Source organism: Peromyscus leucopus, chromosome 20, assembly GCF_004664715.2.
Source record: "Peromyscus leucopus breed LL Stock chromosome 20, UCI_PerLeu_2.1, whole genome shotgun sequence".
Lineage (NCBI taxonomy): Eukaryota > Metazoa > Chordata > Mammalia > Rodentia > Cricetidae > Peromyscus > Peromyscus leucopus.
This window is the reverse complement of record NC_051080.1, coordinates 29902467-29928332: the sequence shown is the minus strand read 5'-3', so window position 1 is coordinate 29928332 and position 25866 is coordinate 29902467. Positions and strand designations below refer to the sequence as shown.

The window sequence follows — 25866 nt, the reverse complement described above, 5'->3', positions numbered from 1 at the left end:
GAACTAAAACTGACACAAGAAGAAATAGAGTATGTGAATAGACGCTTCTGTGAATAGACACTCTCTGTGAATAGACACTCTGTGAATGGACACTCTTTGTGAATAGACATTCTTTGTGAATGGACACTCTCAACTAGAAAGTTTCCCTGAAGCGTTCTGTGGGACCAGGCAACTTCTCCAGTAAGTAGTTCAAGCTCTTAAGAAAGCAAGCACAGTGCTTTTAAGGAAGCTCATTTCAAAAGCAGGCAAGGAGGAGTCCCTCCTGGACCCAACCTCATCATACTGCTGCTTTCCTGAGACACCAACCACATCACAGGAAGAAAAATCTGTAGGCCAGAAGCCTCAGGTATTCAAAGGATGAGTTGAAAGACAAAATACAAGTTGATTTCAGCCACATGTAAGGTATAATAGAGTACTAACCATTCCAGTTTATCCTAGAAATACATTTAGTTTTAAGCACTGAAAACTTAACCATTGGAATTTATCTCATTAGCAAAACAAAGGGGGAAAACCTGGCAATTGATGAAGGACATTCTTGGACAAAATTCAATTCTTACTTAACTGGGAACTCTATAAACTAGGGTTTCTGAAAGCTCGTCAGCACCAGGAAGTTCCTGGGCAGAGAGTCTACGGTTATTGTTGCTGTAGGGCAAGTCTGAACAATTTCTCCATGAACACGAGCCAGGCAAACCTGTCTGCTGTGAGCACTCTGTTATATTCCTTGTAATCCTTCCCAGAACAATAAGGTTTCAAAAAGTAAAAATAATCAAAGACCAAAAAACTAGAAATGGATAGTTAAAAAAACAAAACAAAACCTGTTGTCAACCACATGTCTGCTATTGCACCGTACACATGACCAGCTGTATTCCTGTTTATTAGCGACGAGAAATTTGAAGATAAAATTGAAAATAATGTTTCAATAAAACCAAAACACAAACCACGGGGATAAAGTTGTGAAAATGTGCTCTCTATCTAGAAGGTGTCAAAACACAGGGAAAAGGCTTGAATACCTGGCAAAGGACAGGCACTGATTACTGAGAAGAGCTGGTTCCTGTTGAGATTCCTCTGTATTGACTATAAACTCAAGGCAATCCCAACCAAAGTCCTGGCAATATTTATTAATTAAACCAGAAACTGGCATGTTGTTGTTTAAAATATCTTTAACAGAGCAGGAAATATTCCTTTACCTAAAAGAACAAAATTGGAGGAATTAGATATGTGATTGGCACCCATGAGGACTAGAGGTCAGTACACCCAGGTAGACATTTCATAAATAGACTTAGCAGAATACACAGCCTGTTCTTGCTCCTCAAAGGAGACATAGCAAGGCAGCTTCCTGACTTGAAGCCAGAGATTTCTTAGATCCACTCAGAAATTGCTAACTATAAAATAAAATGTTGATAAATAATTAATTTCATGAAAATTGAAACCTTATGCTTGGGCTGGCCAAAGGGTGCAAGGAAGGGGGTAAAAGCTTTTGCTATGGCAGCTAGATGCTTAAATCTGATCCTTGGGATCCAACTAAAATGCTGGATGCTGTGGGCCACATCTGTGCCTCTAGCCCTCCTGTATTGAGATGGAAGCGTGAGAACCGCTGGAAGCTTGTGGGTTAGGTAGCCTGGAGTAGACAACGCAGCAGCAGAAGCATGGAGAGAGACTGCATCAGCCAGGTAGAAAGAAGGCAAGTAGTTCCTCCTGAAAGCTGTTCTCTGGCCTCCATGTGTGTGCTCTGGCATGTTGCACGCCTGAATGCTTTTTCTAAATAAAATAAACAAATCACACAACAATTTACAGCCAGGTGGTGGTAGTGCACGTCTTTAATCCCAGCACTTGGGAGGCAGAGCCAGGCAGATCTCTGTGAGTTTGAGGCCAGCCTGGGCTACCAAGTGAGCTCCAGGAAAGGAGCAAAGCTATGCAGGGAAACCCTGTCTCGAAAAAACAAAAAACAAAAAACAAAAAAAAATTACACTCACCAAAAGGCAAATCATGCCATAAAATATACTGCAGCATTTGAACAGGTATTTTTTTTATAATGGTCCCCAGTCACCTGAAACATGTTCTGTGTCATTAATTATTAGAGGAACATAAAATAAACCTATGGTTAGGCACCATTGTATACCTCCCAGAATGGCTAACATGAGTAAATGATGATTGCATTTAATGCTGGTGAGGTTGGGATTGAACTGGAATTTGTGGGCATACAAGTTTACCAGCAGCTTTTCTTGGAGCTTTGAAACACATACCTACCCAGTGAGCTGCCAATTTCTTTTCTGCATGTTTATTTTAGAGAACTGAAAAAAAAAATCTGTATCTACAAAAAAACTTGTGCAAGAATTTATATAACAGCTTTACTTTCTATCACTCCAGTGTGGAAATGACTCTGAATACCTGTCGGCAGGAAAATGGGTGAGCCATCTTTGATACAATCCCACAGGGGGATACTACTGAGAAACAAAAGGAACTTCTGGAACATGATGCCAGTCGAAGGTGTCTGTGCACACAGTTCCAGACAGTGACACCCTCTCTTTGGTCAGAGTGCTTTGAGCAGTGGCTGGGTGTGGGTTGAGGGGGGGGGTGAGAAGAAGTGGGTTAGGAAGGTATTAGGGTCTATTACCTTGGTTTTCTTAGACTTTGCCTCTGACACTTCCTCTCCCCAGGGAGGACCTCAGTTCTAGGCAGACCAGGTTCGTCGGTTGCCTGGGAGAACCAGTGTCTTTCTGCCTCAGTGAAGTATTGTGTGTCTAGTAGGGTGCTATCCCGGGGTTAGGATAGTGTAAGGACTCATCAGTCTATCTTTCACATCTTTGTTTGTTATCCCATGTAACTTGTCCTTTGATTTTAAAAAATTTAATGCTCACATGTAAAATTATGTGTGCAACCCAAGACGGCCCTTAATTTTTAATGGGTGAGATCTGGAAAGTTATCATGGGAAATGGGATGCTGCAGTGTTCAACACTGGGCCAGCCCATGGGAGGACCCTGGGAAGAGCGAAGCACTGATGAGTCCCTCTAGGTTTTAAGACTGGCAGAATGGGCACCAAGCTGAAGTTCTATTTTCCTTGGTGACTACAGCAAAATCAACATGCATTTTGGGCACTCAGCATTAGCGGTTTATTGAAGTGGCATGCTGTGGTGCATTATGAATTCATTGCTTGCTTTTTGCTCACAGGTGAAGATTGTTCTGTCAGAATCATGCTGTGCTAGAATTCTACACATCTCACTTTTAAAGGCAGGCCCTTCTCAACACACTTGGACTACAGATGAGGCCGGGTGGGTGTTGTATGTTTTTCTCCAGCTCATGTAGCTTGCTGGTGACAGTTGATCTAGGTTTTCTTACTTCAAAGTCACTGCAGTCTGGACAGCCAAATGACCACCTGCATGTCAGAACTTTCATGGAGGTTTAGACTGATTTTTAGTATAAACAGAAGCCAGGGATGTCAAAAGATCACCCTGGTGTGGGCCAGTTATGTAGAGAAGCTCAGCTGCAAATGTGTATGGGTCATTTGCTCCCAGAATTGTCAGGATTTCTGTCTCTGTCATTTCTATAGTTTTTCTCGTGTGTGTGTGTGTGTGTGTGTGTGTGTGTGTGTGTGTGTGTGTTGTGTGTTGTGTTGTATGTGCATGCATATATGCAGATATGAGTGTGTGTGTTGTGTGTTGTATGTGCATGCATATATACAGATGTGAGAGAGAGAGAGAGAGAGAGAGAGTGTGTGTGTGTGTGTGTGTGTGTGTGTGTGTGTGTGTGTGGTGTATACATGCATGCATGCATGCAGCTCTGAGTGTCCATGTGTATGTGTGGTGGCCAGAAGAGGATGTCAGGTACTTGCTCTTTCACACTCTGCCTTGTTCCCTTGAGACAGGGTCTCTTACTAAACTTGATATGAGGCTGGCAGCCAGAGAGCCCCAATGACCTACCCTCCTGTTTCTGCCCCTCCCCCCAGTACTGAGGTTACAGGTAAGTATTGCCATACCCAGCTTTTTTTCTTTTTTAAATTTTTACATGAGTTCTAGGGAATCCAAACATCCAAGCTCAGGTTGTCGTACATGTGCACCAAGCACTCTTACCCTCCAAGTCATCCTCACAGCCCCTTTTACTGGTAGTTTTTGATGTGACTGTCTTCTGGAAAGGAAAGGGCAAAGGGAAATGTTCTTTGTTCTGGGCATGTTATGTTCAGCATCCTGTTCTATTCCAGAATGCCCTTGGAGGTGGGCATCATGCTCTGGAGTGTGCAGTGGCTCCTCATGTGTTCTACCCATTGGCATGCGAAGGCTTGGGTCTACATGGGGCCTCTCAGCACCATACTGTGGCTTTGGGTCATATTTGTGTGAGCCAGGTGTCCAGAGACCTAGCTCTGATTCCTTCTGCTGTGTACATGTTATCATGGGAGTTGCAGTTTCAGGGTCTATCTATCTGTCCCTTACTGAGAGACTGTGTCTGCTCTGTTCATCTCACCAGGGAGAGAAGAGAATCAAATTATTGAAGAGTGGACCATTTTCCCTAAATGCTGTAAAATAGTAAAGATGAGAGGCAGACTATTCTCCCTCCCTTCTTTTCTCTCTCTCCCTTCCCCTCTCCCCCTCCCCCTCCCTCCCACTTGGGTTTGGAAGATCAATTACCTCTGAGATTCACATTTTACACCGAGCCGCCCGGTAATGTTCTTAGGGACTAGACTAAAATGGATCAGGCCACACTGCCCCTCTCTAACAGCTGCGCTTCCCTCTCTCCCAAGGAGCAATTTCTTTCTAGACGGTTACAGTAAATGATCCAATCTTAGACATTCCTATTTGGAGCTATGTAGAGAATACCCTCCTCAGAGCAGAGTGCAGGGTGTAATAGGTATTTCGGGCGAATAGAAGCCATCCTTCTGGAGACACTGTTGCACTTGCTCTCTGTCATTTAAAAGGTTTCTGTTGGGGAGGGGCCCTCAGCTCCCCAGAGGTCCCATGCCCATAGTGTATAGCATCAAGGCCGTTTCAAGAGAGACCTTTATCAGGCTAGAGCTTTTCCAAGCTGCTGCACTTGCTAGATTCATTTTACACTTTGTAAGACTTTAGAATTTTAGCAATAAGATTTGGAAGTAAATCTGTATTTCATCTCAAAGGCCGATAGCATTGATCTTGTGTGGTCATGAAATCACATGGTAAAAAATTATTTGTGAAGATTTGAATATGGTACCAAGTACGAGATCGATACATGGACATTGAAGATCCTTGCTTCTTTCTTGTGTGCCATGTTCTTTGGGGAAAGGGAGGGCCAGTCCTGTAAGAAGATCTACTATGCACAGCTGGTCCTGGGAACTTCCGTAGGATGCCACCAGCCTTAGCTGCTGGCCCATCTTCCTACCTTAGTGTTGGCTCTCTGAAGCCAAACACCCTGACCGGCTGCTGTGTTGGCTATACCCAGCACGGCACCTGCCATGATACAGGCACCAGTACTCAGTTGAATTGATAAGTAACGCCGAGGGGACATGGGAAGTACATGACAGAGAAAGAAAGAACCACCCGGTGTGAGCTGGTGCCATGAAGCCGTCTGTGTGAACAGTAGGAATAGCAGTTGCTTCTTCCGTGAATTCGGAGGAAGCTGTGCAGTGGGGAGGCCAGAGCCAGAGCCCAGAATCCCGAGGGCACACTGATAGGCAAGATACAGGAGGAGGGGACTGTGACTCCTCCTGGGATATGCTTGAGTTACAAAATAGTCTGTTCTGAGCTGGTGAGATGGCTCAGTGGGTAAGGGCACTGCCCTCCAAGCTTGAAGACGCAAAAGAGAAGCAAATCCTAGAATTTTTTTCCTGATCTCCCTGTATAACACATACATACATACATACATACATACATACATATGTATATATATATATATATACATACATACACACATTTACATACACTAAACCAATATTAAAAAATACTCTACCCTCCTAAGATATAGGGAGGAGACATTTCTAGCCTGTCACTGTTTGTGGCCACATGATGCCCCATTCACCCAGGAGCCACAAGGGGTCTGCAGAAGGCACTGGAGCCCAGGGACATCAACAATGGCGTTTGAAAGGGTTTGAGAGATGACACAGGAAGTCAAAGCATTTGCCATGCAAAACGCAGGACAAGAGTTTGCACCCCCAGAACTCACATAGATGATGGGTGGATGCGTTGTTCCACCTGCAATTCCAGCCTTGGGAGGCAGAGATGGGAGACCCCAGAAGCCAGCTGGCTAGTAAGACTAGACTAGCTTAATCTGCATTTGAATGAGAGACCCTGCCTCAAAGAAAGTAAGATAGCAAGTAATCAAAGAATATCCCCAACATCACCCTCAGGCCTCTGCAGGCTCCTGCACATGTGTATGTGCATCTGTACACAGGTATGAATGCATATTAAACATTTACGCAGTGCGTGTTCCCCCCTCCCCCAACATGCACAGCAAAAGAGGGAAAAAGTGGGAGTGAGGTGCCCTCACTCATACTGACTACCAGCTCTGCCATAGGGGTGAGTTCTGGAATGTTTCTAAACCCCGGATCGTGATACTGTGTTGTGAGGGTTAAGATAGAAAGCTGAATGTCAAATATTTAAGGCAGAGCCTGGCATGTGGTATGGTCATAGGAGTTGGTACTCTCTTCCCCTCTTGTTCTTGGTCTCTGACCATATATCCCAGGTCATTCCTTTGCTCTGTTTATTTTTTTTAATTTTTTATTTTTTTGTTTTTCGAGACAGGGTTTCTCTGTGTAGCTTTGCGCCTTTCCTGGAACTCTCTTGGTAGCCCAGGCTGGCCTTGAACTCACAGAGATTCACCTGGCTCTGTCTCCTGAGTGCTGGGATTAAAGGCGTGCGCCACCACTGCCTGGCTCCTTTGCTCTGTTTAAATCAATCCCCAGGACTCCTGGCCTATGAGGAGGACATAGCAGGTGACTGTACGTGGCAGGTCATCTTGACTCAGTGGAGGGAAAGGAGGCAGAATCCTAGACTCTGAACCCAGTTCCTGACTCGGGAGGGCCACTGAATTGCTCTGAGCCTGGCTTGTCCTTAGTTAAAAGTAGTGGGGATATTATACTTAAGGGGAGATGTCTGTCCCCTTCTCCAGCCATTCAGACTCGTTACATAAATCCATGCTATGGGAAGTGTGGTGAGCGCCCCCATACCTGTTGTGTCTCCCACCGAGACACCCGCTGGTGACATTCTGCAGACATTATCTTCTCTGTGCCCCTCCCCCGGCACTGTGCACGGTGCTTGTTACTGTTCTAAAACTAAAAATAAGACGTGACTTCTGTGCCAGTTAATTATCTGTGTAATCCACGTTGATGGCTTCTCCGTATCAGACACTTGGGTCTCTGCATTTATGCAGAAACTGCATACTTTTCCACAGTCTCCCCTCTGCTCGGAACTAGTTGGCTTTCCCTCCTGGCTGTTTGTGTTGAGCATTTTTGTGCCTAAGTCTGTGTGCATGTGGAGAGTGGGTTTGAAAGAGAACTTCAAAGAATCTGGACTTTTAATGCGCACTATAGAAAATTCCTCTGCAATTCGTCCCTGAGAGTGTGAGACTATGACTTCCCAGCCTCATTAAAAATATCACTGTTATGAAAGAGTGAACAGTTGAGGTCTGTGCAACATCTCACTGGTTTTACAACTTTAACATCGTTAACTGGGTGTGAAGCTTAATATTCTTCATATTTATTGAGCTTTTGCTTTTTTTCCCCCATGTGCTGCCTTATATGTAATTTTATCATATTTTTTTTTTAGAAGATTTATTTTTAAGTGTGTGTGTGTGCGCATGCGCACGCACGTGCGTGTGTATGAGTGTGTTTGGGGAATTCAGAAGAGGTGTCACATCTCCTGTAGCTAGAGATATAGATGGTTAGGAGTTGCCCCATGTGGGTGCTAGGAGCCCGACTTAGGCCCTCTACCAGAGCAGAATGTATTCTTAACCACAGGGCCATCTCTCCAGCCCCATATTAAAAATTTTTATTAATCTTTTTTATTGCCCAGAACTGTTGTGTATTAAATATTTTTAAAGGTGACCCGATTTGTCATGTGTTTAAAAAGGATTTACTTACATATATATATATGTGGCTCCATTTATATATATGTACCACATGCATGTCTGGGTGCCCAAGGAGGTCAGAAGGGGCTGTCAGTGCCCCTGGAACTGAAGCTACAGATAGTCTGAGCCACCATGTGGGTGCTGGGAACCGAACCCAGGTCTTCTGGAAGAGCAGCAAGTGCTCCTAACTGCTGACACATCTCTCCAGCTTCCTAATCTGTCAAATGTTGTTACAAGTTGTATTTGTGATTTTAAAAAGGATTTTAGTTTTGTTATTTATATGTGTCTGTGTGGAGGTATGTGCATATAAGTGCCTGAGGAGACTAGCGTTGCAGGTGGTTGGGAACCACCTTGTGTGGGTGCTGGGAATTGAACTTGGGACTTCAGAAAGAACAGTTTCATAAGGGGCCTTTTTGAGTGCTTAGCTTCTGTCTGCATCTGCTTTAGGGAGTGCACTAAATTGTTCTTGGAAGCATTTCTTCCACTTCTGCTTTCTGGAAGAAACCACACAGTATTGTTATTTCTTTACTTACTTAAATAACTGTTTGGTAGAATTTGTCAGGAAAGAATCCTGACCTGGAGAAGATTAAAAAAAAAAATTAGATTTGGTTGATTTAACGGGTGGGAGACTTTTGAGGTCGTTTACCTTTTCTTGGGTTGATTCTGGCAGTTTGTGCCCTCTGTCATCTGGGTTGTGACACTGGCGAGGTGGAACTCTGAAGTCTCCATGCTGTCCTCTCAGTCTCTCTCAGTGTCTCTCAGTGTCTCTCTCTTTCTCTCTCTCTCTCTCTCTCTCTCTCTCTCTCTCTTCCCCTCCCCTCTCCCCCCTTCTCCCTCTCTCTCTTCATTCCTCTCCCTCCCTCCCTCCTTCCCTCCCTTTCTCTCTCTCTCCTTTAAAGTTTGATCATAAAATTATACCGACCTTTTTGAAGACTCAGGTTGTATAAACCAGTCAGTTTTCTCTGTCTCTCTGCTCTTCTCTTCCTTGTTCTCTCCCTCTGCTTCCTGTGAGTTTCTTTATTTCCCGTGATGAGAGCTGCTTGCCCTGTACCTCCAGTCTCTCCTGATACAGTCATTTAATGCAGCAGGTCTCCCTCTAAGTCCTTCATCAGCTGCATCTCAGTGCCTGGGTTTTTACTAACTGCAAACAATCCTGGTTTCTCGTTAGGGCTGTTTGAAGTGCGTTGGTCCATTTCCTCGCATTTTAAATGTCCCATTGACCATTCTGCTACCAACCTCTGGATTAATCCTGCTTCAGTTGAGAACACACTTTGTGTGCTTTTACTGTGCACTAGTGCATGGGTTCTGCAGGTGTGAGGTGGGGTTTTCATTACATGTCAGTCAAACATGGGTGGTTGTTCATGTCTCCTATATTGTTGATTTTATGTCTGCTCATTCTGCACATTTCCAAGAAGCTCCTATTGGTGTCTTTGACTCTAATTATGCTTCTCTCCATTTATCTTTTGAGTTCCCCCGGGGTCCTCATGGAGCTAAGTGCCCAGACATTAAGACTGATTGTGTATTCTTGGTAGATTCAGGCTTTCCTTCATTAAGCAATGTTCTTTATCACCACTAACTGTCCCTGCTCCAAAGTGGACGCTGCTATGCTCCTGCCTTTTACTGTCATAGATCTTAGTAAGCTCTCTTTGCTGGGTACTTGACATTTTTGTTGCTCTTTTCTCCTTCTTCCCATGCCAAGTTTCCTGGTAATGTTCTTGCCCTTTCTTCTGAAGGTCTTTCTGGAAGGCCCCTTTTAGAGTCCCGGCCTTCCCCACCCCTCCACTCCTGAAGGACATCCCCCCCTCTCCTTGGATGCAGACTTCTAGGTTACAGTCTCTCCACCCCTCAATCACTTGTAAAATGTCCTGCTTCCTCTGCCCTTCACAGTGTCTGATGACAGAGCTTCAGACTTTTCACACCCGTTTCCTGTCTCTTGCTTGTTCGTCCTGGTAGCCTTCTGCCTTTGGACTTCCCTCTCTGCAGCTTCCGCTGTTTCTAGATATAGGATTCTTTACATGTGTACTGGGTGGGGTGTGTTGAGCTGCCAGGATCCGTTTAACATCACAGACAAGTCCAGGAGGTTTTCTGCCATCATTTCTTCAGAAGCTGTGTGTAGCTTTTACTTCTTGCTCAGTTTCTTATAACATAGTTCTTATTAGGTCATACCCCTACTCCCTGCTTAGGATTATACTTTTCAGTATTTTTTCCCTCTGTTGTTTCTGTTAGATGATGCTTCTCTACTGTTTCTGTGGATGATCTTTAATTTCTGGTGTCTCATTTCCTTTGTTGGCTCCAAACATTCTTTGTACGATTTCCACTCTTCTAGAGTATTATTTGGGGATTTGCTTTTATGCTTGTAGATGGAGTACAGGCATTGGTGAGGGTGAGAAGAGCATGCATGGTCTCTGGTGTGGGGGGTGGCATGTCTCCTGGAGGTCTCTCAGTTCCGGGTGGTTTATTCTCTGTCTTTTCTCCCCTTGTCTTCATTGTTACCACCCAGTGTATTTCTCAGCTCACTTTCCTGCTCTGATGCTTCTCCTGGCTCATCCTCATGCCTCCCCCCTTTCCTGGGATGCTCTCTTATGCCTTCTTGGGCACATCCTTCTCTAAGATAGGCATCTTGAGGTGCCCCACTGTTTTGTCCTTCACGTGGAGTTCATAGTTTCTGGTAGCAAATTCTTTCCTGAGATCTTCTGAGTATTTGCATGTAGTGCTCTGAGGTGCTGGAGTCTTGTCTGGGTCCTCAGGAAAATTCTCTTTTAGTGGGTAGTCCACAGTGTCTTTGGTTTTCTTGCATTGTCCCAGGGGCCAGCTGTCCCATTTCAAAGGATTTGTGGCACTCTCTGGCTCTTTCTGTGTTCTATGCCACCCCAGAACTTAAGACTTTAACCATGGTTACTTGACCTGATTCCATGTGCTATGCTCTGGTGAAGCCTGAGGTTCCCACCTAACTGTCATACTGGTCTCTTAATCTCTGTCCTATTGCAAATCTCCCTCCTGTGTCCCCGCTAAAGGTAGGCGTGACTTTGCTGTGTTGAGTCTCCTGTGTGACTGATTGGCCAGAAGAACAGGGAGTAAGCTGGATGTGATGGATGCTGACACTATGGCTTGTAGGACAGAGACTCCTGGACCAGAGAGTGGTACTCACCCATGTAGCCCAGTGCCTTCATGGTACTGTCTGTGTATGGTGCTGCCCACAGGCTGGACTGGAAGGCTCCCCATGGGTCAGGCTAGGAAGTGAAGCTTCTGTGACTCTTGCTGCTGTCCCTGACATACACCTCTGGGATCCCAGCACCTTGCTAGGGAAGGTCATTGCAGCCCTCTGAGCTCCAAGCTGCCTTTTGGGTCAGGTCAGGGCAGTGAAGGGAAGTGCAACTCACTCCCAGGTCAGAACTTGGATTTGTCTCAAACTTTTTGAGTCTTGGACTCCACCCGCCCTAGCTGTGACTTAGGGGTGGATTTGGTTACAGACAGTGGGAGAGACAAAGTAGCTTGTGCTGATTTCATCCTTTTCAGCATTGGAATTCATCATCTCCACGCCCCCCCCCCACCACATAAAACAGTTCACACCACTCATCTACTTCAAACTCTCAAAATAGCTTCCTGTCATGCTTAGAATGAAATCAATATTTTCTTATGACCTTTCCTCCGCCATTAATCTTCTGCCAATCTCTTCTCTGCGTGTTCTGTGATCACACTGTGCCTCAAAATTTTTGCATTAATTGCACATTCTCTTTGGGAGGCTCTCCTCCAAGACCTTCATAAGATTGCTTTCTTGTCATTAGAGTCCCAAATCAAACATCGTTTCTTCAGTGAGAACCTCCTTTGCCATCAAATCTGAAGTTTTTTTTTAAACCCCTGTTGATGTTTTCCAGGAGATGCACTTAATTTCTGAAAACTATTTGTATTATAGGAGTCTCATGCCCTGCTGCATTTCATAGCCTACTTTTTACACTAGCTGTTGCCATAGTAACCAGATTTATGCAGGTGTAGCCAGAGAGTACCTTGCCTCAGCAGTGCTCAGCCTCTTGCTTTCTGGAATATTCTAAATGCCTTGCCAAGGTTGCAGGATTGGATGACCCCAGGTACCCACTACACAGTGGTTTAACTCAGTGAAGTGTGAGATCCGGTCCTCCAGGAGACAGCTTGTCCAGTGAGGCTAAGATTTGTTGGGAAAATGAATCACCCTTCTGCTATAACTTGGGTGCTCGGTTTGGAAGGAAACCACAAGGACCCAGGAAATGTAGCCCCAGCTGCCCCAGGGTGGCCAGCTCAGTTACTTACCCCATAAAGCCCTTGGTGTGGCCCAGCCTCTTGTCTTCATTCTGTGTGCACACGGCCCCTCTCCTGGCCTCTCTTCCTTGAGTCCTGGCTCCCTGCAAGCTCTTTTTTCAGGCTCTGCCTTCAGGACGAGCCCCTGGTCTCAGACAACATTCAAAATGACTTTCAAATACAGTTTCTAGACGATTTTAACTGAAACAAAGACAGATGAAGGGAACAGCAGTCCAATGTTAACATTTTGCTATATTGTATTTATATTAAGTTTAATTAAAGACAGAAAGCTAGACTGTGCAATCTCCATCTATATTCTTCCTTCCCACTGATAAAGACTAATGTTAATAACACGATGGCGTATTTGAAAAAAAAAAATCTTTAAAAGTGTAGTGCATGTGTTACCTCCTGCGACGTACTGTCCTGGCGTCATTAACGCAGGCGTATCCATGTGCCTTAGTTACTTTCCCATTGCTGTGATGAGACGTCTTGATCAAGGCAACTTTTAGAAGGGTTTATTTGGGGCTTACAGTTCCAGAGGGTTAGTGTCTGCGATTACCATGATGGGGCGCATGGCAGCAGGCAGCATGGTGCTCGAGCAGTAGCTGAGAGCTCACATCTTGATCCACAAGCACGAGCTAGATGGGAATGGTGCGGGCTTTTGAAACCTCAAAGCCCGCCCTCTGTGACACACCTCCTTTAACGAGGCCACGCCTCCTAATCCTTCCTAAAGTCCTACCAACCCCTGGGGACCAAACATTTAAATATTTGAGCCTATGGGAGCCATCCTCATTCAAACCACGACCACAACAGAACAAAGCAGGCTGTTCTTGCAAACTCATTTCTGACTCTGCACAGGTTTTGACACCTCCCTCATCCCCTATCACTCCCCACTCCCTGCCCCAGCCATCCTGTTCCATCCTCTTTCCTGTTGCTTTTCACCTAGTTAAAAGGAGCCTTTGGCTTCTATTAACCACATTGCAGTTAATGCTTTTGAGCGTGTCTTTGTGAGAGCCCTCTGAGTTAATACTCATTGCCATGGAATAGTTAGGTCTAAGTGTGTTTATACATTGCTCAAGGAGGTAACCCCCATTTTCCTCCTTCCTTCCTTCCTTCCTTCCTTCCTTCCTTCCTTCCTTCCTTCCTTCCTTCCTTCCTTCCTTCCTTCCTTCCTTCCTTCCTTCCTTCCTTCCTTCCCCCTCCCTCCATCTCTCCTTCCTTCCTTGGAAGTTGTACCAATTTAATTTATTTACACCCTACTTTTTGCTGATGTACATCTTGGCCAACTCTTGGTTCTGGACCACTTTTTAAGTGTTTCCATTAAGTTGAGTGGGAAACAGTGTCTCAGGGTTTGATTTCTTGCTCTGGCTGCTAGCTTGATAGAGTGTCTGTTTACTGCCCATTGGAGATTTTCCAGGGTGGACTGACACTTCCCACCCTTTGCTTGATTTCATACTGAGTCATTTCTTATTGATTTATGGGAATTCTCAATGAAATCAGAATTATGATTTGTTGTCAGTTTAATATACTGCAAATCCCTTTCCACAAGGAGCTTGTCTTAGCTTTTTAATGGTTTCCATTTATATCAAAGTCCCTAACTTTAACAGGGCCAAACACACTATCTTTCTTTTATATTTTACATGTCATAACTCCTTTGTGAAATCTCTCACTTCTCACAAGCTGTTCACTTGTTTTAAAAATTTTAATTTTTAAATAAATTTGAGGTCGTGTTGCATGACTTTCTGGACAGTTGCAAACATCTACTCACCGTAGACAGGTCACTCATGACAGAACAATGAAATGTTCCACTCAAGTCTAGCTTAGTGCGTAGGATTACTTTCAGGAACACCAGCAATGATGTAAGACCAGCTGTTCACCCAAAATCCTACCCCAGCAGGGGTGGCAGCTCATGGAAGCTGTGTCCCTAGGACTTCTTGCACAGCTTGCCTACTGGAGAGCCTTGCCTCTCAGGATTTGTTTACTGACTACAATCTTGGGGAGAATGTTACAGGCTTGGGAGTCTGTAACATTCTGAGTTTCCTGAGCCTTATAAGTTGGATCAGCTTCTATCCTCCCTGTAGAAGGGGTATCTGAATAAATGTTTGAATTCTGAGGAAATTGTCACATAGAGCTATTTTGTAGACTTTTCAGCTCACGGTGTGAGGTAGGGATATAGTTTCCTGTGCACATAACCATGCGTCCCAGGGCTTTTCTGGAATCTTTCTCCTAGGGAGCATCGCCTCTTAGTCAGACCTCCAGTTCCCAGCTCTGGGACATTCTGTGGGCTGTCTTCCATCATTTATGCTTTGGAAGATTTCTTGATGTCTAGCAGGCTTGATTTTTCCAACATTCTCTTTGTCATTGTTTTTTGTGTGTTCTTGACACTTTTTTAAACATATATAATTTAGACTAGCACATCAGAATTTACTAAAACTAAAACTTCATTGTCCCTCTTTTTGTTAAGGTTTGTTGAATTCATTTAGATTTAGAGAATCGTGACTTCTTTTAAAATATGATCTTTTAATCCTCAAGCATAAAATATCTTTTTATTCATTTGACTGCTTTACTAAATTTTCTGTAAAAACTTAAAATAGTTTACATAAATGTCTTACATACATTTATTATTACATTTATTCATAGATGCTTTCTGGGATGCATTGCATTTATAAATCTATATTCTTTTTTTTTTTTTTTTTTTGGTTTTTCGAGACAGTGTTTCTCTGTGTAGCTTTGGAGCCTGTTCTGGAACTCGCTCTGTAGACCAGACTGGCGTCGAACTCACAGAGATCCACTTGGCTCTGCCTCCCGAGTGCTGGGATTAAAGGCATGTGCCACCACTGCCTGGCTAACTCTATATTCTTAAATATTTTTCTTTGTAATTATCTTCAGCTAATGCATAGAAATGTCACTAATAACACGAGGCTTTACCCTACAACCTATTTGAATCTGTTGCTTTTAACTTCATGGGAAAGATTGCTTTAATTTTTTAACCCCCTCTTCCTGTACTCCCTTCCCAATTCAATTTTCAAGAAAGCTGAGACCCTGTCTTTCTTCCTCACCTCCCTTTCTCAACTGTGTGCATGCAATAGTAGCTGACATGCAGGGGAGACTCATACATCTGAGAAAAATCGATTGATAATTTGGGGAACATGTGGCCTCTGGCAGCTGAACTTCCTCTTCCCCATCTGCCCACCTGGGCCATAGACCTACATCTACCACTTCCGGTGCAAGTTTCTTTGCCCTCAAAAGCTCGCTCTGACTTCCATTCTCCAGGAGAAATTTCTTAGGCTTCCCTCCTCTTCAGAAAGGTGAATCCAGAAAAGCAAACAAAACCCAAGAATTGCACAAGAATGAAAAGTAAATTGTGTGTTCCCCTGGCTCATAAAGAAAATCAGCCACAGAGACATGGAAAGACACACGAGCAAATGATATTAACGGTGGGCACAAAATGCTACCACAGTCTGGGACGGGAGTTAATTTGTGAGTAACAGATAGAAAACAAAGATCCACCAATGTATCATCGTGTTAACAGAAGGCCCCTCACAGCCAGTGACTCAGAATAGCGAGTGCAGTGACGCAGAGTCTATCTCCGCCACGTTCCCATGCAGCTTCCTAGGTACCGTGCTCTGTAAGTGAAAACAGCCTTCTGGGCTTTAAAAAATGGCCTTCTCCCCCCTTCCCCATGAATGTTTTATGAGTTTCTGTCTCTGCTGAAAGATTTCACTATGATTAAAGATTTCATGAAGTTATGACAAAGGGAGGCCGGGTCGTCATTCCTGGAGTCTCCTTTGCCTAAGATCTAAGGGAAGAGGCTGCCTCTAGGCAGCTGTCAGAACTGAGCATGCTCCAAATGCCAGTGCCCCTGGGGAAGACACCCTTGATCCCAAGCCCCAGCATCAGCCAACATAAGGATATCCTCTGAAGGCCTCTGACACCACGTTGGCACTGTGTGTACCAAAGATGGTGACACTGTGCCTCCGCCTCCCTCCCTTGAGAAGCCCGATGTGCTAGGAAAGATTGCTTTGTGACCCCCCTGGCCTCTGGGCAGTGTCTGCTTTTATGTGTGTATGAACCCTGGATGTGTGTCTATGTTTCCTTCTCTCAAGGAGCCTACCAACTGTGAAGGCAAACCAACTTGAGCTCTGAGTCTGGAGACTCCACCACCACCTGGTGGTCCTCTCCCCAGCCTCCCCTCCCCTGTACTGCTCCCCCAGAAATGTCAGGACACAAAGGCAAAAATCCTACAGCGCTCTCTCTTCCTTTGGCTCGGCTTTCCAAATAACCAACAGCGCCCTGCCTCCTGCTTGGGGACACACCAGTGAAGTTAGATGTCTTCCCCTAGAAGGTCATGTTTTGATTCCACACAGAGCTAAAGATGACCCTGAGAGCAGCTCTTTGTCTGTATCTCTCCCTCGCTTCCAAGACAAACGGTTCATCCTGTTTCCCCAAGACCAGCCCAGCTGCCCTCTTACTCTGCTCTTGCAGTGGCCGTGGCTGTCCCTTTTAGATCAGCCAACAGGTATCGATTTCCTGTCGTGCTTACCGTGGCGCCCGGTATTTGGGAAGTTGTGTTAGTTTTAGGCAAACATTCAACTGTAATGGGAACTTAACTGTAGTGATGAACACAAATGAAGCATGGGCTGTTGGTACTTTTAAAGTATTTCAGCCATGCGGCTAAGTCTATAGGGAGAAGGCAGTGGGGGCGGGGCACCGCTGCTGTGGGAGGTGCCTGGTTTTCCAGGTCCTGGCCCCAGCTCTGCCATCCACAGACAATGGTTTGTTTCCCTTCTCTGAATGGTTGCTGAGCTTCAAGGCCTCCTTCTCATTCCAAGGAAAGCCAGGGAGGCCGAAGGCTAGAAGCTTCCTCCTCCAGGCTCTGTTACTTGGGGTCTGAGAAGCCTGTGGCTCCTTGGTTGGGATGCTGCCATTGGGAGTACCCCTTGCTCCAGGAGCCGTTAGAATCGAGGACTTTACTTCCTACCCTGCAGGAAGCAAAGGGAGGGGATGCTTCAAGTACTGGGTGCATTAACTAGCTTACATGATCTGCCCCAGCTCTAAGGAGGGATAATTTGGAGTCCTGGAGAATGAAGCGTACAGAGAAGTCAGCACAAACCCGTGGGGGCCCAGTTCTTCACAATCCAACAGCCAGCCCTTTGCTCAGTCTTGGGTAGCCAAAGACTTCCTCATTTGGACATCGCCTTTATTTAATGACACTGTATACCATGTATATAGATGGTCTTAAGAGCCAGCTGCTCGCCACTTGCTGAGGCTTGGAGGACTGAGCTACTTTCCAAGGTCATTTGGTTCCTAAAGGGTTTGACAAAGTTCCAAGCACATGCCCAGAGGCCTTGGCATTATTGTAAACCAATGATCATCACCTGCACATCGTCAGGTAGTGGGAAGTCCCTGGAGAGGAAGAAGGGGCTAAGTTGCTTCTCTTTGCCTTTGGAGAGTTCTGAACCTCCCTCCATCTTTCCACGCAGCACCCGACAGTGCCACCTGCTCCTCGACGTCTTCAACTCCACAGAGCACGAGCTGACAGTCTGTGCCAGGAACAACTCTGAGCTCATCTTGCATGCCAGCGAGTGCCAGCGGTAAGTGACCTGCAGGGGCAGAGGAAGGCCAGGACCCAGGTGGGCAGAGCTTGGCAATGCTGGGAAGATGCAGAGCCTCCTCCTTACTCTCTTCTGGGCCTCTCCCCATACCAAGAAGCCATGCCTTCCTAGTCCAGTGTCTAGATGGAATGGTATTTTTATTTCTTTAATAGCAAGATGCATGAGGCCCCAGGTTCAACAACAACAAATCAGCAGGCCTGTGGCTTAGATCTCAACTCCCCTGTGCCATGTTTGTTCTAGATCTGTTTGCATATCCCTGTCTCTGTCTTACTTTAAAGAGTAAACTTTCCCCCCCAAATGCTTGACATTGGTATTATTAGTCAGCGGGGAAATGCAAATGCAGAAATCATAGGGAGAAGCTGCTGTGCATTCATCAGAACAGGGAGATGAAAAAGACATCAAGGGAGCTCTGGGGAGGATGCAAATCTCCTGCAGCTCTTATGCTGGCATGGTAGAGAATCTGTAGCCACTGGGGACAAAGTCACACTTCCTTATAACACCAAACACACACTTGCCCTGTTGTGCCAACATTAGTTATTAAAAAGTAAAATAAAATTCAGGGTGTGGGGCAGAGGAGATGTCTCAGCAGATGATGTCTTTGCCATGTGTCTTGGTTAGGGCTTCTATTGCCGTGAAGAGACACTATGACCACCGTAACTCTTATAAAGGGACATTTAATTGGGCCTGGCTTACAGTTTCAGAAGTTTAGTCCATTATCTTCATGGCAGCACTCAGGCAGATAAGGTGCTGAAGAAGGAGCTGAGAGTTCTACATCTTGATCCATAGGCAGCAGAAGCCACTGTGTGCCACAATGGGCATAGCTTAAGCATGGGAGACCTCAACGGTGACACACTTCTTCCAACAAGGCCACACTTCCTAATAGTGCCACTCCCTATGGGGACCATTTTCTTTCAAACCACCACACCACGTGTGAGGATGGGCACTCAGATCCCCAGGACTTATATAAAACCTGGATGGGTTTAACAGCCCACCTGTAATTCCAGTATGTAGGAAGTTGAGATAGGGAACCCTCCCCATCCCCACCCCCACAGTCCTGCTGAGCTACCTAGCCCACCAGCTGATAAGATAAACTCCAGGTTCAGCAAGAGACTTGGCCTCAATGCGTAAGATGCAGACTGATTGAAGAAAGCACCAGACATCAACTTCGAGCCACCCCCCCCACGTGTGTGCACCCACACACATGTGAACATGCATGCACACTCGCCACATGCATACATATGCAAAACACTAGCTAACCAAGTAAGTCAAGGGCCTGGAAGGACGGCTCAGTGGGTAAAATTGATAGTGTCTCCTACAAGGGGAGTGCGGTGCACCCCGCAGCCAAACCACACAATGCCCAAGAGTTTGATGGGACACGAAAGCCACCTTCTCCACAGAGCCTCTTGTGTGATAGCACCATTTCTATGAAGCCCTAGAATGAACAAAGGCAGTCTCCGGTCAGGAGAGTCTCTCAACGTGGGTTTCCTCTGGAGAGCTCAGGACAGGGCTTGACCCGGAAAGGGAGGAAGGTGATTTTCGGTGGGGGTTTGGGTTACACCGCCGACGCCTGCATCTTCTGAACCTCAGTATTTATTCACCTGAGATTAGAGTTTGTCAACGGTACATCAAAAGGAGACATGGAAACCAGTGTCGAGCCATGGTTAAAAATAACCACGCAATGGAGTCTGGGCTTGGGGCAGCTGTCTGGTGCCACCTTGCAAATCACTGGAGATAATGGACTCTCTGAGGCCAGAGGGGGTGGATGGTGCTGAACTAGACTTAAGTGCTGCTCACTTGAAGCCACAGAAAGAATCGTTGAGCGGCACCCCCACCCTTCTCTGCTCTCCCTCCCCAGGGTGACTGCTTGAAAGTGGTAGTACCATTCATGCCTACACTTCCCTGCTCTTACTGTGTGTATGTGTATTCACAGCCAAGAATCATTTTGAGAATTCTTAAAAGTTCTCTAAGTGTTTGCCTATCATATATGTCCCTTGGAAACTTAAAATAGGCATTGCACTTTGCAGCTAAATATAAATCCAGTCCTTTCATTTTGACTGCTATTAATATTTCATTGTGTAAATATGCCACCGTCTTCATTTCTATGCTAATTCCTCACTGTGCAGTGGCTTCCAGCCCATCCATATTTAATGTGATTGTTAATGGCATGTTTTAATGTACGTTAGGCCCGGAAGCCCCCTCGTGGGGCAGTTTGGGTTATGCTTTGGAGGCTGGAGACCCAAGACATGGGGCCATTGCTGACCTGCCCTGTGAGAGGAGCCTGAAGCGCTCCCAGGATCACCTTGTCCTGCCTTGGATGGGACTTGCCACCTGGATCTGGGAATGTGCCGGGGCCTCTGCACTCCTCTGACCTATGCCAGAGGCTGAGCAAATGCCATTTCTTCAGCTTCCAGGGAGGAGGATGAACATTTCTGAAAGCTTGGGTGCTGCCTACTGCTGTTCCCCCTTAATTGTGTGGTGAAACGTCTGCCATCCATCCTGTCTCTTGGTCTGCATGTTTTCATGTAGCCCCTGATCCGAGAGAACATAAATCTGGTCTTTTTTGTGACACCAGTATAAAACAATTTTAAGAAATTATAGATTGCTAAGCATATCCTGTGGCGAAGACTTGAATCGTTCTTGGCAACACGGACTATGTGATATTAATGACCTAAGTCGTAGATAATTGCAGTTTGGTTTTATGCTTCAGGCTTCTTCTTCTTCATGAAGCTTTTTGCTTAACTTCTCATTTCCGAGTGTTAGCTCATACCTTGTTTTATTCATTCACAAAATAGTCATTCAACAAATATTGATATTTTAAGAAGAAACTGTGTGGTAAGCTGTGCACCACTCCAGGAATGGCAAGAGAATAAATTATGATCCACACTGACCTCGGAAGAATAAACAGAGGATGGTGGCATGTCCAGTTAGCCAGGGTCCCCTCTATGTGCTCCCAGGAGTTCTGTCTTTTAATCATTTTTCTCTTCCCTCCTTTTCCCATGAGAGACTAATGGAAACCCAGCTGCACCTTTGCTTAGATGCTGCATTCCTTACTCTCTTGTTATGGGAACCAAATGCCTGGTGAGAAACTACTTAAAGGAGGAAGGGCTTCTTTTGGCTTGCAGTTTGAAGGTATACAGTTCATCATGGTGGGGAAAGCAGGGTGGCAGAGCATGAGACAGCTGGTCGTGTATGCTTAATGATCAGGAAGCAGGAAGCAGACAGGAAGTGAGGCTTACTCAAGGCCCTCCCACAATGACCCACTTGTTCCAGTGAGGCTTTAACCACTTGACAGTTCCGTAACCTTCTACAACAGAGAGGGACCAAGTGTTCAAACACATGAGCCTATGGGAGACATTTCATGTTCAAACCCCAGTAAATGCTTTTCTTGGCCAAATACCCCATCTTGTTGCTCACAAGCTTCTGCCTCTTCATGCTGGGGCTCTTTAGTCCGTGTAGCAGTTCACTGGGTGGGCTTTTTCCCATGGGTCATATCTTGTCTAGAGTGTCAGGGCACCCATTGGATCTCCACCTTGTCCCCTGACCTGTGGCATGACACAGTAGCTCAGGCTGCCTCCCATAGCACTGTACCCCTCCCCACTCAGCTTTAAGAGATACCCAAAGACAAGAGAAGATGTTCCCTGTGAGGAATTAACATCATATTTCTTAAAAAAATATAACATTGCCATCAGCAAATATGCTATAAAATTAAGATATGATAATTATTGTGGATTTTTTTTGCTTAATTATCAGACCATTAAAATTAAATTTCACAGTAACCTTCTTTAATGCATAAATATCTTTATAATGTATGGTAATAGATATTATTTCATTACGTGCTTCAAGATACAGGCCTTTGTCTCACCCTCCCTCTGTCCACAGTCTTGCTAGTGTTCCCACATAGATCATTGGCTCTGCGGAATCCCACAGGTTGTTACAGCTTGGGTTCCTGTAATCTTCTCCTTGCAGATATTGACATTGTAGATATCTGTTTCCCTCTGTGTAACTAGAGTTTTTCTGCCTTGCCCACAGTCAGGACAAATCTTTGTTACCTGCCAGTCCCATAGCCGCTCAGACCCAACCAAGCAAACACAGAGACTTATATTGCTTACAAACTGTATGGCTGTGGCAGGCTTCTTGCTAACTGTTCTTATAGCTTAAATTAATCCATTTCTATAAATCTATACTTTGCCATGTGGCTCGTGGCTTACCAGCATCTTCACATACTGCTTGTCATGGCGGTGGCTGGCAGTGTCTCTCTCTGCTTTCCTGTTCCCTCAGTTCTCCTCTCTGTTATCCCACCTACACTTCCTGCCTGGCCACTGGCCAATCAGTGTTTTACTTATTGACCAATCAGAGCAATTTGACATACAGACCATCCCACAGCACCTCAGCCTAGAACTGCCCAAAAATCCTATATCTGACCCACCCTTTATTCTTATTCCTTCACTCTTGGTCCTTAAAATGCTCCAAAGAACCTGTTGAGTCATCAAAGCAACACTTCATCTTGTGGAGCCCTTCTCCTGCAAGCTCTCATTGGACGTTATCTTGAATATACGACCTTTTCTCAACCCATGTCTCCTCATCCCCTTCTGCCATATTTCTGAGTTACAAGTGAGGTGTTTTTATTTTGTTTTCTACATTCTTAGTTTTTCAATTTGAAAGGAGAATGGGAGAGTCCTCCAGAGAGGATATTTCTAGAAATAAGATGGTACAGGGTGTACCAGCTCAGTCTTTGAGCTGATGCAGAGAGGCTGTTTTCCATAGTGAGTCTTTGCAAAGGGCCCAGCCTGAGCCCCTGCCCAGCATCCCCTCTGCCACTCCGGGCTGCTGCCCCGGCAACTGGCAGCTAATGGCTTTGCTGATGGGAACCCAGATCCCTCTGGAGACAGTGGGAACCCCAAGATCAGGGACAGGAGTGTCAGAGTTCAGCCTGGACAAGCAGTGGGACTGGGAGACCAGTGCCTTGGAAGACACAACTGTTTTCTGACTCAGATGACAGGGAAAGTGGTTTTCTTTTTTTCCTAAGCAGAGAAAAATAAGGTGGCACCATTGGGGTTCTATATACCACAGACCTTTGCAACCCAGATGTCCTGGCTCAGCTATTTTCCTTCTGGGCTTTTTTCCCTCTGTGCTTCTTGTATGACCTCTTCCATGGGGCCATGCCTGAAGTCTCTGTTTCACATGTGGAGGTGAGAAGGGGGGTTATGTACAGATGTCTTCCCAGCTGCTCACCACCATGACAAGCAAAGTATTGCCTGGGCCTGGAACGTGTCATGCATTTTCAGCCTGGTCCTGTCAAATGTAACTTAAATCACTTGGGGGTAGTAAGTCACCCTGCTCTGTTGAGGTTCCAAGGATAGTTTCATAAAATATTCATGGCGATCTATGCCCCCCACCCCATTGTTTTAGACAATGAAGCCAATCCTTGACTCCTACCCAGCACTCATCCACCCTATGTGATTGGTGATAGGGGCTCAGTGAGTGGGAACTAATGAGGTTAATTTTCAGAACCCCTTTCACTATGTTGCTGCAGTAGCCTGCAGCCCACCGTGGTTGATAAAGGCCCATTGGAAGACCTGTTTCCTTTCTGGGGAGACCATAGGATCAAGCTTTTGCTTAAGTCAGTAGATGTTATGAGGGCCTCATCTGCCAGGCTTCCTCCTGACCCCTTATATGGGGACCAAACATTCTCTCCTCACCTGCCGGGAGTGAGAAACCACAGAGGTTGTTTACCAACAGGAATTTAAAGATCCAGAGTGGAGAGCGAGTCAACAGCCCATGCTGAAATGTCCAGGTATGACAGGAATGGTACCGAGTGAAGAGCCAAGCAAGGGTCAGTGTCTTCGTTAGGGTTTTCATTACTGTGAAGAGCCACCATGACCACGGCAACTCTTACAAAGAAAACATTTAATGGGGATGGCTCGCTTCCAGTTCCAGAGATTCAGTCCATTATCATCATGGTGGGGAGCATGGCGGCATGCAGGCAGACGTGGTGCTGGGGTTGAGAGTCCTACATCTTGACTCAGAGGCAACAGGAAGTCAACTGACTGTCACACTGAGTGAAGTTTGAGAAAAGAGACCTCAAAGCCCACCCCCACAATGACACACTTCCTCCAACAAGGCCACACCTCCTAATAGTGCCATTCCCTTTGGGGTCCATTTTCTTTCAAACAACCACAGCTGATGAATACAGAAAAGCATAGGAAGGATCCTGCATGGAGATGAGGCCCATGTGACTGATGTACCTGCAGGAATCACACACAGACATAGTATCCCCAGAGAGTCAAGGGAAGCCCTGTATTCCAGCCCCTCCTTCTAGGGACATGTGTGAATGTTCCCACCTGTCCATTCTCTAGCTGGCCCCTCTAGGTGCTTGGGCCAAGTGTGGCTGGCAACTGTGGATCTAGCTCAGTTCTGCTGAATTCTGGTCTTATCAGGGTCTTTTCTCCTCTCTGGCTCCCAGATCCTTATCCTTGTCCCATCTGATGGGTAAGCCAAGCCCGACTTGGCAGGAGCTCTACAAGGGGAGCGTGTGGTCTTTTACTTGCAGATAGCTTAGAAGAGAGGATATGTGGTCCTGGTGTGGTGTTGCCTTTGTTATTGTGTTCTGGGCTCATCCCTGAAATGTCCAAGCCCACTGTTCCTGGAGCCACAGTACTCCAGGAGGTCTGGAAGCCAGGTTCACCCTTCTCTCCCAAGGGATTGGAAGCTGACTCTTATTGAGGCCTGACTGAAATCTCTGAAGTAAAACACACCCTCACCTCTGGACTATCAGATGCCTCTGCCTATTGGTTAGGAAAGTTCCTTGCCTTATCTTGTAGAAAAAAAAAGTACTCCCCCAACTAATCAGGGGTGTGGGTGGCAGTGTGAGCTCTTCTGGTTCTTGGTCATGACCTTGGCTAGCCTTCTGCCTTTCTGATGTTCAGCTCCTTAAGCATCCAGTGGGCCATAATAATCCAGATGTACCTGTCTCAGGGCTAGGCATCTTCCTGCAAGTGCCAGAATAAGAGGGAGTTGCTGATCATCACATAGTGTTGACACATGAGCCACCATTATGTAGTCTCACCCTCAAAAGCTTTATCATGGAGGTGGAGGTACAGCTCAGTTGGTAGAGCGCTTCCACAGCACGCACGCACAGCACTCTGGGTTCGATCCCTAGCACACCACGAACCAGGAGTGATGGTAGACACTTGGAATCCCAGCACTCAGAAGGTAGAGGTAGGTAGATTAGAAGTCCGCAGCTATTTTTAGCTACATATTGAGTCTGAGGCCAGTCTGAGATAGAGGAGACCCTGTCTCAAAAGTAAAGTAAAAGCCTCAACACCAAAACCACCTTCATCGTGGAGGCTTCAGATGTGTGCCCAAGAGAAGCGCACAAGTGGTTCAGCCTGTCTGGAACCACTATGTGCTTGTCACCTGCTTCTGCACGTAGTACGCTCAGTGATTTTCCATCTCTGTTCCACTCACTTCCCTCCATCCTGTTTTATCTGTGAACATTTTTATATTTAACTATAACGTGAGTGGGTACCTTGTCATGCTTTCCATCAAACGTTTCCTCATTATCATTGAATACATTGTCACTCGAAATTTTCAGCTGCCTCAATGTGGTGCTTTATGACATTTTTTTTTTTTTTAAATCGAAATTCAAGAGATGGACATCTCGCCAATCCGTTTTTAACCTGCATGTTTCCTGTTTGTCTCTTTTGAGTTTTTCATTGAGGAGGACAATCTCATAGCTGGGAGCTTTGCCAGCTGTGGCCCTTGCAGGGTACTAAGCTCGTTCCTTGGGCTCTTTTCCCCTCCTCTGTTCCTCCCTAAGGTAATAGCAGCTTCTAGCTCAGTCCCATTCAGTGATCTTTTCATAGGTCCTATAGGACTGCTCGAAGGTATCAGCATACTGGTCGTGCCTGTCTCTGTTTTCTCCTTACACAGCTTTCTTCTGTATAGTACT

General features: G+C 45.7%; 1 protein-coding gene across 4 annotated transcripts in view; it reads left to right on the top strand.

Moving 5' to 3' along the window:
* Window positions 1-25866, top strand: part of Trappc9 (trafficking protein particle complex 9) — a 479996-nt gene that overhangs the window by 304473 nt on the left and 149657 nt on the right. For all 4 annotated transcript variants that reach the window (XM_037197522.1, XM_028885994.2, XM_037197521.1 and 1 more), the window contains one exon: window positions 17784-17894. In XM_037197522.1, the coding sequence (XP_037053417.1) occupies window positions 17784-17894 (111 nt within the window). The remainder of the gene's footprint in view (window positions 1-17783; window positions 17895-25866) is intronic.